This window comes from Rhinatrema bivittatum, chromosome 1 (assembly GCF_901001135.1).
Source record: "Rhinatrema bivittatum chromosome 1, aRhiBiv1.1, whole genome shotgun sequence".
Classification (NCBI taxonomy): Eukaryota; Metazoa; Chordata; class Amphibia; order Gymnophiona; family Rhinatrematidae; genus Rhinatrema; species Rhinatrema bivittatum.
The window spans coordinates 230,723,769-230,741,083 of NC_042615.1; the positions used below are offsets into that span (position 1 = coordinate 230,723,769).

The 17,315-nt window shown below is 43.3% G+C and overlaps 1 protein-coding gene across 1 annotated transcript in view; it reads right to left on the reverse strand.

Moving 5' to 3' along the window:
• TACC3 (transforming acidic coiled-coil containing protein 3) overlaps nt 1–17,315 on the reverse strand; it is a 177,825-nt gene that overhangs the window by 49,885 nt on the left and 110,625 nt on the right. Inside the window, 2 exon segments of the mRNA XM_029592616.1 lie at nt 10,294–10,454; nt 16,308–16,351. Coding sequence (XP_029448476.1) covers nt 10,294–10,454; nt 16,308–16,351 — 205 coding nt within the window.

Sequence of the window (17,315 nt, forward strand, 5' to 3'; positions counted from 1 at the left end):
AAAGCTGAGTTGCCGGTGGATGACATCACGAGGCAGACTCAGACGGGAGGATTTGCCGGCATTAGTTCAGCTGGGGAAACTGTTCCCTCTCAGGCTGTGTGCCCCGAAGCCCTGGAGAGGAGAGAATTGGTCCTCCAGGATCATCGGAGGAGGGTGGAAGCACAGCAGAGTTGGGAGCCTACCATCTACGACCCCTGGAGATAAAAAAAAAACCACCCCAAAAAAAATGGCGGTGGTCACTCTAGAGTCCCTATATGACCTAATTGTAGGTACTGCTCTTAAATTTAATGAACAGTCCCATTCCTTAGAAATTGTAACTTAAAGGCTTGATTCAATTGAAAGTGATCATTGGCAGTTATTTCAGGAGCATGCTAACTCCATTCAGACGCTAACTAAGGATATTCAAGATTTACAGGATTTCAATGCTGTGTCTGTACGGTACCGGATTTCTTCATCAATAAGACTGGAATCGATGGAGAACTATCTGCGGCACCTAAATGTGAGACTCTTGAATTTCCCTAAGGTTCTGGGCGAGTTGCCTCTATTGACCTTTAAGAGGAATATGCAAGAGGTTCTCAAGATTCCTGTGGAAATGGCTACGGCAGTTAAAAAAAAAAAAAAAAAGTTTCTCCCACATAGACATGGTTCAACACAGCAGTTTCAGATGAATAAGCGTTTAGAAATTGATAATTTAACTGACTACCTTAAATTCTAATATGGAAATAACTGAACGAACTGCTATTTTTGTTACCTTTTTCTCTGAACAGGATTTAAGTCACATTTTGAAAAATTATTTCAAGAACTTAAATGTTCCCTACTATGGTGGTTTAGTGCGTATTTACTCAGATCTTTCAAGAACTACTCAGTTGTGTAGAAAGGCTTTTCTTTCAATGTGGTCTGAAATATTAGCTCTAGGGGCTAGTTTTTTTTTTATTATGTTTCCCTTGTAAATGTATAATTAAGTTATCTGGAAATATATATATTTTCTTCAGTCCTGATCAGTTACGGGAGTTCATATGGTAGAATACAATGACCTGGTATATACAGAGAAGGAAGGATATATAAAGGGAATTATGGTATCATGGAGTCTTGCAAGTATTTTTCTTTTGGTTTCATACATTGTCTCCTCTAATTTTCATTCTCTCTCTCGCTTATTTCCTATGAAAAGAATAAGAGAAAATCTGTTTCTTTATGTTTATTTTTCATGGATTCTATTGTATTTTGATTTCCTATTTGAAAGTCTCTTAAGTCTCTTTTGCAAAGATGTTCTTTGTAAATTTTTAAAAACGTGATAAATAAAAAATTTAAAAAAAAAAAGGGGGGGGCTCCAGGGGCGATCTGGAAAACTACAGACCAGTTAGCCTGACTTCAGTGCCAGGAAAAATAGTGGAAAGTGTTCTAAGTATCAAAATCACAGAACATATTGAAAGACATGGTTTAATGGAACAAAGTCAGCATGGCTTTACCCAAGGCAAGTCTTGCCTCACAAAGCTGCTTCACTTTTTTTGAAGGAGTTAAACATGTAGATAAAGGTGAACCGGTAGATGTAGTGTATTTGGATTTTCAGCAGGCGTTTGACAAAGTTCCTCATGAAAGGCTTCTAGGAAAAGTAAAAAGTCATGGGATAGGTGGAGATGTCCTTTCGTGGATTACAAACCAGCTAAGAGACAGGAAACAGAGTAGGATTAAATGGACAATTTTCTCAGTGGAAGGAAGTGGGCAGTGGAGTGCCTCAGGGATCTGTATTGGGACCTTTACTTTTTAATATATTTATAAATGATCTAGAAAGAAATACGTTGAGTGAGGTAATCAAATTTGCAGATGATACAAAATTGTTCAGAGTAGTTAAATCACAAGCAGATTGTGATAAATTGCAGGAAGACCTTGTGAGACTGGAAAATTGGGCATCCAAATGGCAGATGAAATTTAATGTGGATCAGTGCAATGTAATGCATATAGGGAAAAATAATCCATGCTATAGTTACACAATGTTAGGTTCCATATTAGGAGATACCACCCAAGAAAGATCTAAGTGCCATAGTGGATAACACATTGAAATAGTTGGTTCAGTGTGCTGCGGCAGTCAAAAAAGCAAACAATGTTGGGAATTATTAGGAAGGGAATGGTGAAGAAAACAAAATGTCAAAGCAAAATTGCTTACCTTGTAATAGGTGTTATCCCAGGACAGCAGGATGTAGTCCTCACATGTGTTTTGGACTTCACATATGGGTGAAGTCACTGACTGAGCCCTATTGCGGGAAAACTCTGTCAAAGTTTCTAGAAACTTTTGACTGGCCCTGTGAGGCCACTGAGCATGCCCAGCATGCCATGATATTCTCTGCCACAGGGGTCTCCCTCTAGTTTCGTATGTAGCAATAAGCATGAGCAAAAATAAAATAATAAAACATATATCGGACCCAACTCCGCGGGGTGGCGGGTGGGTTTCGTGAGGACTATATCCTGCTGTCCTGGGATAACACCTATTACAAGGTACGCAATTTTGCTTTATCCCAGGACAAGCAGGATACTAGTCCTCACATATGGGTGGTTAGCAAGCTAGAGGATGAGTCATTTTGTAGTGAAGCAACAGTGAAGTATTGTTGATGAAAATGAGGCAGCCAAAGAGCACAGCAGGTCAGATGATTTTTTAACCGCCGGTGAGAGATTGTATGTGTGCACTTGGTGCAAAGAGCTTCTGGCTCTCAGGGAACAAGTATGATCTCTGGAGGCTAGAGTAGCAGACTTGGAGGAGCTGAGGGAGACAGAGAGGTACATTGACGAGACCTTCAGGGACATAGTAGCCAAGTCCTAAATCCATTCTGGCAGTCCCAGTGCTGCCTTGGATCAGAAAGGTCTCCCAGTAGGAGAACATCACCCTGGTGTAGCAGGAAGTGATCCTGTAGCAAGGACCTGCTCTCCAGGTGATGTATTGTCCTCTCAGACTGAGGACAAATCTCCCAGGGCTACTGCCCAGGAGGGAAGGGTTAGGCCGGCCATCATAGTTGGTGATTCAATTATTAGAAATGTAGATAGCAGGGTAGCTGGTGGACGTGAGAACCGCCTGGTAACTTGCCTGCCTGGTGCGAAGGTGGCAGACCTCATAAGTCACCTAGATAGGATTATAGACAGTGCTGGGGAGGAGCCAGCTGTCGTGGTACATGTGGGCACCAACGACATAGGAAAATGTGGGAGAGGATCTGGAAGCCAAATTTAGGATTTTAGGTAGGAAGCTGAAATCCAGAACCTCCAGGGTGGCATTCTCTGAAATGCTTCCTGTTCCACCTGCAGGTCCCCAGAGGCAGGCAGAGCTCCAGAGTTTCAATGCATGGATGAGACGATGGTGCAGGGATGAGGGATTCAGCTTTGTAAGGAACTGGGGAAACATTTGGGGAAAGGGGAGTCTTTTCCGAAAGGATGGGCTCCACCTTAACCAGAGTGGAACCAAGCTGCTGGCACTAACTTTCAAAAAGGAGATAGAGCAGCTTTTAAACTAGAACAAGGGGGAAAGCCGACAGTCACTCAGCAGTGCATGGTTCGGAGAAATGTATCCTTGAAGGATACTAATGAAACAGGAGAGTTAGGGCATCCCAACAGAGAGGTTCCATTAAAAGCAAACATAGTTCATATGCCTATATGTAAAAAAATCACCAAAGCTAATGATTTCCGAATTATCCCAAACAACTGAAAAGCAGGTTGTTAAAACAAGCAAAAACCACACTTTGAAATGCCTGTATGCCAATGCCAGAAGTCTAAGAAGTAAGATGGGAGAGTTAGAGTGTATAGCAGCAAATGATGAGACTGACATAATTGGCATCTCAGAGACTTGGTGGAAGGAGGATAACCAATGGGACAGTGCTATATCAGGGTACAAATATCGCAATGATAGGGAGGATCAACTTGGTAGGGGTGTGGCACTTTATGTCCGGGAGGGTATAGAGTCCAACAGGATAAAGATCATACAAGAGATTAAATGCTCAGTAGAATCTATATGGGTAGAAATCCCATGTGTGTTGGGTAAGAGTATAGTGATAGGAGTATACTACCGTCCACCTGGACAAAATGGTCAGATAGATGATGAAATGCTAAAAGAAATCAGGGAGGCAAACCAATTTGGCAGTGCAATAATAATGGGAGATTTCAATTACCCCAATATTGACCTGGTAAATGTAACATCTGGACTTGCTAGATACAAAGTTCCTGAATGTAATAAATGATTGCTTCATGGAGCAATTGGTTCAGGAACCAACAAGAGAGGGAGCTATTTTAGATTTAATTCTTAGTGGAACGCAAGATTTGGTGAGAGAAGTAACTGTGGTGGGGCCACTTGGCAACAGTGATCATAACATGATCAAATTTAAACTAATAACTGGAAGGTGGACAATAAGTAAATCTGCAGCTCTAACACTAAATTTTAAAAAGGGAAACTTTGATAAAATGAGGAAAATAGTTAGGAAAAAACTGAAAGGTGCAGCTGCAAAGGTTAAAAGTGTTCAACAGGCTTGGACATTGTTTAAAAATACAATCCTAGAGGCGCAGTCCATATGTATTCCGTGCATTAAGAAAGGTGGAAGGAAGGCAAAACAATTACAGTCATGGTTAAAAGGTGAGGTGAAAGAGGCTATTTTAGCCAAAAAAACATCCTTCAAAAATTGGAAGAAGGATCCATCTGAAGAAAATAAGATAAAACATAAGCATTGTCAAGGTGAGTGTAAAACATTGATAAGACAGGCGAAGAGAGAATTTGAAATGAAGTTGGCCATAGAGGCAAAAACTCATAATAAAAACCTTTTTAAATATATCCAAAGCAAGAAACCTGTGAGGGAGTCGGTTGGACCATTAGATTACAGAGGGGTTAAAGGGGCTCATAGGGAAGATAAGGCCATTGCAGAAAGACTAAATGAATTCTTTGTCTCCATGTTTACTAATGAGGATGTTGGGGAGATACCAGTTCTGGAGATGATTTTAAGGGTGATGACTCAGACGAACTGAACAAAATCACTGTGAACCTGGAAGATGTAGTAGGCCAGATTGACAAACTAAAGAGTAGCAAATCACCTGGACCAGATGCTATGCATCCAAGGGTTCTGAAGGAACTAAAAAATGAAATTTCTGTTCCCTGTACGTACCAGGATCAGTCCAGACTGCTGGGTTATGCCTCCCCAGTACTACAGGAACAAAAATTATCGAAGGTAAGACATAATTTTCCTATCTATTAGTTAAAATTTGTAACCTATCATTAAAATCATCCATTGTACCTGAAGACTGGAGGGTGGCCAATGTAACCCCAATATTTAAAAAAGGCTCCAGGGGCGATCCGGGTAACTATAGACCAGTGAGCCTGACTTCAGTGCCGGGAAAAATAGTGGAAACTATTCTCAAGATCAAAATCGTAGAGCATATAGAAAGACATGATTTAATGGGACACAGTCAACATGGATTTACCCAAGGGAAGTCTTGCTTAACAAGTCTGCTTCATTTTTTTGAAGGGGTTAATAAACATGTGGATAAAGGTGAACCGGTAGATGATGTATATTTGGATTTTCAGAAGGCGTTTGACAAGGTCCTTCATGAGAGGCTTCTATGAAAACTAAAAAGTCATGGGACAGGAGGTGATGTCCTTTCATGGATTAGAAACTGGTTAAAAGACAGGAAACAGTAGGATTAAATGGTCAATTTTCATATATATATGAGATCTGGAAAGGAATACGACGAGTGAGGTTATCAAATTTGCAAATGATACAAAACTATTCAGAGTAGTTAAGTCACAAGCAGACTGTGATACTTTACAGGAGGACCTTGCAAGACTGGAAAATTGGGCATCCAAATGGCAGATGAAATTTAATGTGGACAAGTGCAAGGTGTTGCATATAGGGAAAAATAACCCTTGCTGTAGTTACACGATGTTAGGTTCCATATTTGGAGCCTCCACCCAGGAAAAAGATCTAGGCATCATTGTGGATAATACTTTAAAATCGTCGGCTCAGTGTGCTGCAGCAGTCAAAAAAGCAAATAGAATGTTAAGAATTATTAGGAAAGGAATGGTTAATAGAACGGAAAATGTCATAATGCCTCTGTATCGCTCCATGGTGAGACCGCACCTTGAATACTGTGTACAATTCTGGTCGCCGCATCTCAAAAAAAGATATAATTGCAATGGAAAAGGTACAGAGAAGGGCAACCAAAATGATAAAGGGAATGGAACAGCTTCCCTATGAGGAAAGGCTGAAGAGGTTAGGGCTGTTCAGCTTTGAGAAGAGATGGCTGAGGGGGGATATGATAGAGGACTTTAAATCATGAGATGTCTTGAACGAGTAGATGTGACTTATTTACACTTTCAAATAATAGAAGGACTGGGGGGGGGGGGGGGGAGGGGGATTCCATTAAGTTAGCAAGTAGCACATTTAAGACTAATCGGAGAAAATTCTTTCACTCAACGCACAATAAAGCTCTGGAATTTGTTGCCAGAGTATGTGGTTAGTGCAGTTAGTGTAGCTGGGTTCAAAAAAAGTTTGGGTAAGTTCTTGGAGGAGAAGTCCATTAATGGCTATTAATCAACTATACTGAGGGAATAGCCACTGCTATTAATTGCATCAGTAGCATGGGTTCTTCTTAGTGTTTGGGTAATTGCCAGGTTCTTGTGGCCTGGTTTTGGCCTCTGTTGGAAAGAGGATGTTGAGCTTGATGGACCCTTGGTCTGACCCAGCATGGCAATTTCTTATGTTCTTATGTAGAAGGAGTTGGGATTAAACCGGAAACAAGTTCTTTAAGACAGATCGTCCGTAGGCTGAATCTTGTTGTTCCTGTTTATCCAAACAGTAATGAGCTGCAAAGGTGTGAAGAGAACTCCATGTTGCTGCTTTACGTATGTCAAGAATTGGTACTGAACGATAGTGTGCTACTGAGGTTGAAATTGCTCTTACTGAATGTGCCTTTACTCGCCCTTGGAGAGGAAGGCCTGCTTTTTCATAGCAAAACTGTATGTAATCTGCTAACCAGTTGGATAGAGTATGTTTACTCACTGCTTTACCCGGTTTGTTTGGATCATAAGATACAAAGAGTTGAGTGGATTTCCTGTGGACTGAAGTGCGGTCTAAGTAAAATGCCAGCGCATGTATGTAAGGCTCATTCTCCTTGGTGTGAATGAGGCCTTGGAAAGAATGTGGGTAAAACTATGGATTGGTTCAAGTGGAATTCCATAACACTGCTTTGGGAAGGAATTTTGGATGTGTTCGGAGAACCACTCTGTCATGAAGGAATTTTGTGTAAGGTGAGTACGTGACAAGTGCTTGTAACTTACTAACCCTTCTAGCTGATGTAATTGCTATTAGGAAGATAGTTTTCCATGTGAGAAATTTAAGATCACAGGAATTCATCGGTTCAAAAGGAGAACGCATGAGTCTTGTTAAAATCACATTCAGGTCCCATTGTGTGGCTGGTGGCCAAATTGGTGGTTTAAGGTGCGTTAAACCTCTCATAAATCTACTGATGAGAGGTTGCATGGATATTGATGCATCTCCCAGCTTGTTATGGTAAGCCGAGATAGCACTTAAATATGTACCCGTACAGATAAAGTCTGGAGACCAGAGTCTGAAAGGTGGTATAAATAATCTAATAGAGAAGTTGTGGGGCAGGAAAAAGGATCAATACTCTTTTGCTTGCACCACAAAGTAAACCTTTTCCATTTCGAAGAATAGTTCTTTCGTGTTGAAGGTTTACGTGAAGCTAGAAGCACATGAGATACATTGGTTGAAAGATTGAGTGGTTGTAATAGCAAGCTTTCAACATCCATGTTGTCAGGGAGAGGGATTGAAGGTTGGGATGGTGCAACCGACCCTGATCCTGAGTTATGAGATTGGGAGCTAACCTAGGCGAATTGGATCTCTGATTGAGAGGTCTAGAAGTGTGGGAAACCATACTTGTCGAGGCCAATATGGGGCTATGAGTATCATAGACCCTTTGTCCGGTTGTAGCTTCACTAGAGTTTTGGTTATGAGCGGATTTGGAGGATACGTGTATAGAAGGCCTGAGTTCCAAGGGTGAGCAAAGGCGTCCTTGGCTGGCTGGTTTTTCTGTTTATGTAGAGAACAAAATCTGTCCACTTTGTGATTCAGGTGTGATGCAAAGAGGTCTATTGTCCGTTGTCCCCAACGTTGAAAGATCCTGGTCGCTGAGGGATCCAGGGACCATTCGTGTGGTTGGAATTGACGACTGAGTCGATCCGCCAGTACATTGTGAATGCCTGCCAGATAAGTGACCCGGAGAAACATTGAGTGTGTTAGGGCCCAAGCCCAAATCTGTGCAGCTTCTTGACAAAGGAGATACAAGCCTGTACCTCCCTGTTTGTTGATGTACCACATGGCTACTGTGTTATCTGTTTGGATCAGAACAGTCTTGTGTGAAAGGCAGTCCTTGAACGCATGCAGCGCATAACGTATAGCTCGAAGTTCCAGGAAATTGATTTGAAATGTTGCTTCGAGTTTTGTCCAGGTCCCTTGGGTTTGGAGATTATTTATGTGAGCTCCCCAACCCAAGGTGGATGCATCTGTAGTTAAAGTGATCTATGGGGCTGGTTGCTGGAAGGGTAGGCCCTTGCGCAAGTTGTCCTTGTTCGCCCACCATAGTAGAGATGAACGTAGCTGGTGCGATACAGCTGGGGTAGATGGAGCAGCTGTATGCGGTGGCGGTGTGGATAATACCTCCACAGTTCCCCGTATAGGTTCGATCAATGATGTAGGCCCCGACGCTGGTAGCAGAGTTTCCTGATGCTTTTGTCGTTTAGCGGTCAGTTCCCCTGGGGAGAAGGTTAACGCTGACGTCTGTGCATGTCGATGTCGCTACCTATGTTTGGACCTATGCTCAACTACCGACCTTATTGACGCCGAAGTCGATAGCAATGCTTGATCTCCCGATCCTTCCAGACGACGTTTTTTCAGCAAAACTTTTTTGGAGACTCCTGCTGGGGATGATTTCGATGTTGAAGGAGAAGGAAGAAGCTGAAGGTGAAAGATGTTCCATTTTCTCCTGTCGAAGTTTTATTCCTTTGGAAGTCATCTCTGCACATTGAGGGCAGGATGAGACCGTGTTTGTCTCCCAAACAGAGAACACACTCAAGGTGTGGATCTGTTATGGACATTGTCCGATTACATATCAGACATTTTTTAAATCCTGAAGCCATCTTTTCACCAACAGCCGTTGATGAAAAGAGGGGAAAAATTCTGAGAGAGAGTTTTTACTTAAAAGTAAAAACGAGACTATAATTTCTCACCGTCCGGTGGAAATGAGAGAGATATCCCGTATGGGAGAAAAATATTTTGAAAAATCAATGACTTTTCAGTAAGTCTGTGAGAAAACTCACAGGGCTCCTACCTCCACGATGCTTACAGCAGCGTGGAAAAATGAAGACTGAAGAGAGACCCCTGTGGCAGAGAAAATCATGGCATGCTGGGCATGCACAGTGGCCTCACAGTGCCAGTCATAAGTTTCTAGAAACTTTGACAGAAAGTTTTCCCTCAATAGGACTCTGTCAGTGACGTCACCCATGTGTGAGGACCAGCATCCTGCTTGTCCTGGGATAACTTAGTATGTGTTTTAAGTTGTCATTAACAGGGAGGGCATGGCAACAAATGTTTCAATAAGCAACAACTGGGCAGACTGGATGGATCAAAGTCTTCATCTGCCATCTACTGTTACAACAGTATAAAAGTGATTTAGGATTATATTACTTAAGGCTAAGTAACAGTATGCATATGAATGGACAAGGGTGTAAAAATCTTGAGTACCTGGTTCCCTGAATGATAAGTCTTATTCCTTTCACCTGCTGGTAGACTCAGCCAGGTCACAGAGAGCTGGGAGTGCTGCTGAAGCCCAAAGTTCCAGACACCAGGCCACAGGAGGTGGATATGGTGTTGCTATGTCTCAGCAGATGTTTGGAAATGAGAAGAGATGGCACAGAAAGCAGTGTTTTGGGGAGGAAGAGGGATAAAGAGGAAGGGGAGGAAGCGGTTAGGGGGTGAAAACTTATCCATTGTATCCCAAGGAAACCTGCCCTCCCCCCCCAAGAAAAAAAAATCACACCAAAAACAGAGCAAAACAAAAGGCAGCAAAAAAGTAAATTACAAGAAAAATAAATTTCCTCTGGTTCCTAAACATTTTGGCTGGTGCTGTCTTAAATGGATTTTCACTCCTGGATGGAACCTAAACACCTATCTGGAGCACATTTGCTCTGAGAGGGGAAAGCGTTCAAAATAATCCAAGTATTTCTACTTTGAAAACTCCAAACTCATTTAATCTTACCTTGCAATATCCTTCTAAAGTATCCTTCTGTTTTTCAAATCGCTTGAACAGTTCAGAAAATGATTTTTCCATGAAATTCAGATCATGTTGCACCTGTTGCTTTTCCTCCAGTGTCTTCTGCATTTCTAGCTTTGTAAGTTCCTTCTGTTTCTGAGAATCCTCTGCAAAAGAGAAAGCAAAATTGCTTACCTTGTAATAGGTATTACCCCAGGACAGCAGGATTTAGTCCTCACATATGGGTGACGTCACTGGACGGAGCCCTATCACGGAAAGCTTTCTGTCAAATGGGCCCTTGGACGCGCGTTTTCCTTTACCCCTTATTCAGTAAGGGGCGGAATACGCGCGTCCAACCTGCGGAACCTAATAGCGCCCTCAACATGCAAATGCATGTTGATGGACCTATTAGGTATTCCCGCGCGATACAGAAAGTAAAATGTGCAGCCAAGCCGCACATTTTACTTTAAGAAATTAGCGCTTACCCAAAGGTAGGCGCTAGTTTCTGCCGGCACCAGGAAAGTGCACAGAAAAGCAGTAAAAACTGCTTTTCTGCGCACCCTCCGACTTAATATCACCATGGTCCCGAAGGGTAAAAAAGTAAAAAAAAGAAAAAAAAAAAAAAATTTTAAATGGGCCCGTGGCTGTCTGGTCGAAAACCGGCGCTCAATTTTGCCGGCGTCCGATTTCCAAGCCCGTGGCTGTCAGCAGGCTCGAGAACAGACGCCGGCAAAATTGAGCATCGGCTGTCAAACCTGCTGACAGCCGCCGCTCTGGGCTAAAAGGAGGCGCTAGGGACGTGCTAGTGTCCTTAGCGCCTCCTTTTGCCCATTTCTACCGCCGGGCCTCATTTAAATAGAGAATCGCATGCACAAGCGAGTGGCCCGTGCGCGCGCCGGGAGAGCGGGTGTTCGTCCGCTCTCCCGCGGACTTTACTGAATCGGCCTGAAAGTTTCTAGAATCTTGACTGGCACACTGAGCCCACTGAGCATGCCCCGCATACCATGATCCCTCGAGCCACAGGGGTCTCCCTTCAGTCTCGTATATAGCAATAAGCATTAGCAAAAATAAAATAAAATGTATCTGACCTAACTCCGCGGGGTGGTGGGTGGGTTTCGTGAGGACTACATTCTGCTGTCCTGGGATAACACCTATTACACTGTAAGCAATTTTGCTTTATCTCAGGACAAGCAGGATGCTAGTCCTCACATATGGGTGATTAGCAAGCTACAGGATGAGTCATTTTGTAGTGGACCAACAGCAAACAACGTGTGCAACAGGCACAACAATTAGAGTCCTGTTGGAAAAAAAAATTGAGGCAGCCTAAAATCACAGCAGGTTGGATTTAGAAAGAGTTGGGATTATGCTGGAAACAAGTTCTTTAAGACAGATTGTCCGAATGCTGAATCTAGTCTTCCTTCTTTGTCCAAACAGTAATGAGCTGCAAAGGTGTGAAGAGAACTCCATGTTGCAGCTTTACATATGTCAGCTATTGGCACTGAACAATGGTGTGCTACTGAGGTTGACATTGCTCTTACTGAGTTCACCTTTACTTGCCCTTTGAGAGGAAGGCCTGCTTTTTCATAGCAGAACTTTATACAATCTGCAAGCCAGTTGGAGAGAATTTGTTTGCCCACTGCTTTACCTGGTTTGTTCTTATAAGAAACAAAAAGTTGAGTGGATTTTCCTATGGACTGTAGTGCAATCTAGGTAATATTCAAGTGCACATTTACAGTCCAAGGTGTGTAAAACCCTCTCACCTTGGTGAGAGTGAGGTATTGGGAAGAATGTTGGCAAGACTATGGACTGATTCAAGTGGAAATCCATAACTACCTTGGAAAGGAATTTAGGGTGAGTACGGAGTACCACTCTGTCATGTAGGAACCTTGTATAGGGTGAGTATGTGACAAATGCTTGTAACTCACTAATCCTTCTAGCAGATTTAATAGCTAAGAAGAGAACTTTCCATGTAAGAAATTTAATATCGCAGGAATCCAAGGGTTCAAAAGGAGAACGCATGAGTCTTGTTAGTACTACATTAAGGTCCCATTCTGTGACTGGTGACCGTAACGGGGGTTTAAGGTGAATTAAACCTCTCATAAACCTACTGACAAGGGGTTGCGTGGATATCAGTGCATCCCCTATTGTATGATGGTAAGCTGAGATAGCACTTGATGTACCAAATCTGTGCGGCTTCTTGACAAAGGAGAAACGAGACCATACCTCCCTATTTGTTCAGGTACCACATGGCAACTGTGTTGTCCATTTGTATCAGAACAGTCTTGTGTGAAAGGCAGTCCTTGAAAGAATGTAGATCATAACATATAGCTCGAAGCTCCAGGAAATTGATTTGAAATGTTGCTTCGAGTTTTGTCCAAGTACCTTGAGTTTGGAGATTGTCCTTGTAAGCTCCCCAACCTAAGGTGGATGCATCTGTAGTTAAATTAACTTGTGGAACTGGTTGTTGGAAAGGTAAGCCTTTGTGCAAGTTGTTTTTGTTCGCCCACCAGAGGAGAGATGAATGTAATTGGTGGGTTATTTGAACTGGGGATGACAGTGGTTGAATGGCTTGTATCCACTGTGATCTTATTGTCCATTGGGTTATTCTCATAGCTAATCTTGCCATAGGAGTGACATGAACTGTGGAGGCCATGTGGCCGAGCAGAGTTAGAAACTGATGTGCTGTCGCCTGTTTAAGTGCAAAGAGTTTGCTAATGAGGAGAGTGTCTCTGCCTGGTCTTCTGGGAGGAAGGCTCTTGATATTATGGTGTTCAACTCTGCTCCGATGAATTGCAATAGGCGAGATTTTTGGTAGTTGATTAGAAATCCCAGCGAGTGGAACAGTTGATTGTGAGCCTGAGAGAAGCGAGAGCTCCTTGCTCTGATTGACTTCTGATGAGCCAGTTGTCTAGGCAAGGAAAAACGTGTACACTTTCCTTGTACAAATGAGCCGCTGCTACTACTAGGCACTTTGTGAATACTTGGGGTGCTGAGGCAAGACCAAATGGCAGAACCCTGTATTAGAAATGCTGATGACCCACCAGGAAACGCAGAAACTTGTGATGAGGAGGGAATATTGGAATGTGAGCGTAAGCATCTTTCAGATCCAGAGAACAGAGCCAATCTCCTATTTGAAGAAGGGGAAGCATGGTGCCTAAGGAGACCATCCTGAACTTCTCTTTCCGTAGAAATTTGAGATTTTGGAGGTCTAGGATGGGACGTAGGCCTCCTGTTTTCTTTGGAATGAGGAAATGAGAGTAGAATCCTCTGCCCTGCTGAGATCGGGAAACTGGTTCCACGGCCCTGGCTCTCGGAAGGGTGGATAATTCTGCTTGCAGAAGAGTGATATGATCCTTGTGTATCCAAAGAGACTTTGGTGGGGAGTCTCTTGGTACTGTGAGAAAATTCAGATGGTAACCTTGTGTTATAATTGATAGCACCCATTCATCTGTTGTGATGTTTGACCAATGGGGCTGGAAAAGAGAGACCCGACCTCCCACTGGTAACTCTGGGTTGGAGTGGCTGCTGTTCTCTAGCTGGTTTTCAAAAGCCTGATGCCAGGCCAGTTTGAGGAGGTTGAGGCCTAGAAGCTCTCTGTTGTCTAGGCTGGGTTCTTTGTACTGGTCTGGACGCTCTACCACGGGGTGCTGGTGGATAGTACCTATGTGGTCTATAGTAGGGGCTTTCAGGTGTCCTTCCGTGCTGTGCGACATGGAGCAGAGGAAGGAACTTGTGGGATAGTAGACAGTTGACGTAGAGTTTCAGAGTGTTCCTTGAGCTGAGCTACGGAGTCTTGAACTCGTGTTCCAAAAAGATCATCACCAACACAGGGCAGATCTGCTAGCTTCTCTTGAACTTCAGGCCTGAGGTCAGAAGCTTTAAGCCAGGCCCAATAACATGCACTGATACCAGTTGCAGATGCCCGTGAAGAGGTCTCAAAACTGTCATAGACAGCATGGACCTTGTGCTTGCCTGCTTCCAAACCTTTGTGAATGATGTCATTTACTGAGTCCTGATACTGTTAAGGCAAAGTCTCAGATAATTGTTGCATCTATTTCCAGAGGTTGCGCTGATACTGTGTCATATATAGTTGATATGACGCTATCCTGGAAACAAGCATCGAGCCTTGAAAGACTTTTCTGCCTAGAGTGTCTAAGAACTTTTGTTCTTTGCCAAGCAGAGTTGGTGAATGAGGGCGTATTCTCTGATTTTTTCTGGGCAGATTCTACTACCACAGATTGGTGTGGAAGTTGGGTTCTCTGATAACCAGGTATGTGCTACACCAGATAGCTGGTATTCATCAGTTTGTTAACCGGTGGTACTGAGCAAGGGTGTTCCCACAGCCTGTGTTGCAGGTCTACTAGGACTTCATGTACCAGAATTACTAGTACCTCCTTAGGAGGGTCCACAAACTGTAGAACCTCTAAGGTCTTTTGTCTGGTATCTTCTTCTGACACTAGTTGAAAGGGGATAGTGTCAGCCATGTCCTTTACAAAATTGGTAAAAGATAAGTCCTCTGGGGGTGACTTTTTCCTTTCTTAAGGTGGGGACGGCTCAGACAGGATGTCCTCTGAAGAGGTGTGTGTCTCCCTGTCATCCCAAGAGTCTGATGGAGGGCGCCTTGGAGGAGAAGTATGAGGAGGCATCGATGGCAGCGGTGTCTTGTGGAGGCATCGATGGAGATTTCGGGATTCTCGGTCGAGAAAGTCCGGAGGGCCCTGGCATGGGTTCAGAAGGCAGAGAAGCCCCCGAGGCCTCAGTCACTGACAGGAATTGGAGCGATAGGCTGCACTGGAAGAGCTCCGATCAGGGCATCAAGCTTCGACAGCAGTGGCTGGAATATTGAAAAATCCGATACCGGTATCTGCATCAGAATAGGCACCGGCTTTGGTGACAGCACCGGCATCTGTTCCAGCAGTGTCAATGGATGAAGATCCTGGAGAGCTTCTTTCACTGCCTGGCGGGTAAATCCGTCCAGTTCCTCCCTTATAGCTGGTGAGGTCAGAGCAGCTATAGGTAGTGGCAGAGAAGGCGTCATCAGCATTTCCACAGGTCCCTGTGGTGGCTCGATGCCCGGCACTTTTGCAGGTGGGGGAACATCTCTGAGTAGTAGGGCCTCGATGGCTCTTGTAGACGAGGCCTCTTCTGTGATGGCTCTCTTGGCAACAGTAAGGCTTCTGGCATCTACGTCAGTGGATGCCGATGCTTTTGTTTATGTTCCGTGGTTTTTTCAAGCACGGATGTCGATTTCACTGGATGCCGCCGGACTTTGGAGCCGTCAGTGCGACGTTTGCAAACGATTAAACTTTTAGACGCTCCAGCCGGAGACGACCGAGTCAACGTCGATGGTATAAGCTGTATATGGAAGAGATGTTCCATCTTTTCTTGTCGGGCCCTCCTGCCCTTGGTGGTTATTTCGGCACATTGAGGGCAGGAAGAAACATCGTGCGATTCTCACAAGCACAGAACACACTCGACGTGCAGGTCGGTGATAGACAATGTGCTAGGGCACTTCGGGCATTTTTTGAAGCCCATGGTAATAATGAAAGCCGGACAGCAGTCAACGGGCTTCTGACCAAAAAATTATTTTAACCCGGATCGAAACGGGAAAAATTGTACTCACTGGCCGGTGGAGTAGGGAGACACCTATGTAGGGGGATGAAATGAGTGATTTTTTTTAAAACTTATTCTCTCACAGTAGATGTGTGAAGAATCACACAGGGCTCCTTCACCACGATGCTAACTGCAGTGCGGAAAAACGAAGACTGAAGGGAGACCCCTATGGCTCGAGGGATCATGGCATGCTAGGCATGCTCAGTGTGCCAGTCAAAAGTTTCTAGATACTTTGACAAAGTTTTCCGTGATAGGGCTCCGTCCAGTGACGTCACCCATATGTGAGGACTAGCAACCTGCTTGTCCTGGGATAAAGGTCAAACTAAACCTGATATCTACCATGCCACAATAAGACATTATGCATGCAAATTTATGGAATGCAAGTCTTGTTTCCAAAGTCTACTTACCTATCATTTGTGTTATTGTACATTCAAATTCTGTAACAATTTTCCTAAAAAAGAAGATTTGTAATTTACTTATTTGGAAGCTGTGCAGTGTATAGCTACAATTAAAGAATCAGAAAAAGTCAATCTAGTTGAAGGTGGTAGTGCAAAAAGACTTTCACCTACAATTTGTGTGCTGATCTTTATCAGTGGTTCTCAACCTTTTTCCCATTGGGACATGCCTGACACTAAACACATGACCATCACAAGGCTTAATGTAAACATATGCTTTCTGCATTCACAGGACCCCCCACAACAATGGGTGCAGAACAGAACTAGGACACTTCCCATACAAAAGATATTCCAGTTCTGGTGTCATCTCACTAACACACACACACACCCCCCCCCAGGCTTTCACCAAATACAGAAAGAGCACAAATTACAAATATGGAGACAAACCCAAAAAAGCCACCTTGCATGCAGTGCAAAACTGGAGAAACTGAAACCAATAGCGCACCTAACATACAATGCACACAAACTAACACCTGTATTATGGAATGCATTCAAACAGTAACAACCCAATCTATGAAATAGCAACACTACAAATATTAAACCAGGCTCTAAACACCAATACACCTCCTATTAGGAAAACAGAACAAGCCAAGCTGCTATAGATCCCTTCAGAAACTACAAGTTTGCAGAATACCCTTACCTGGGTCTCACATGCAGAACAAAGACAGGCCCTGACCAAATATAGAACAAAGTGACCATAAAGTCAAAGTTTTTCTTTTTCCATTGTTGCACTGGCTTCTTGCCGTTTCTAGTTCAGTTCTTGCCAGCACATTTATACTTACACACTTCTCAAGCAATATAAAATTATAATTGCAAAACTATATTAACAGAATAAATGTTTCAAAACTGATCAATAGAACATCCAATCATTAAACTCTCATACAAATTACAAATTCTCCAAACACCAATAAAATGTTTCAAATAGCAGATATCATAATACCCAATAATTAAAATGGCAGT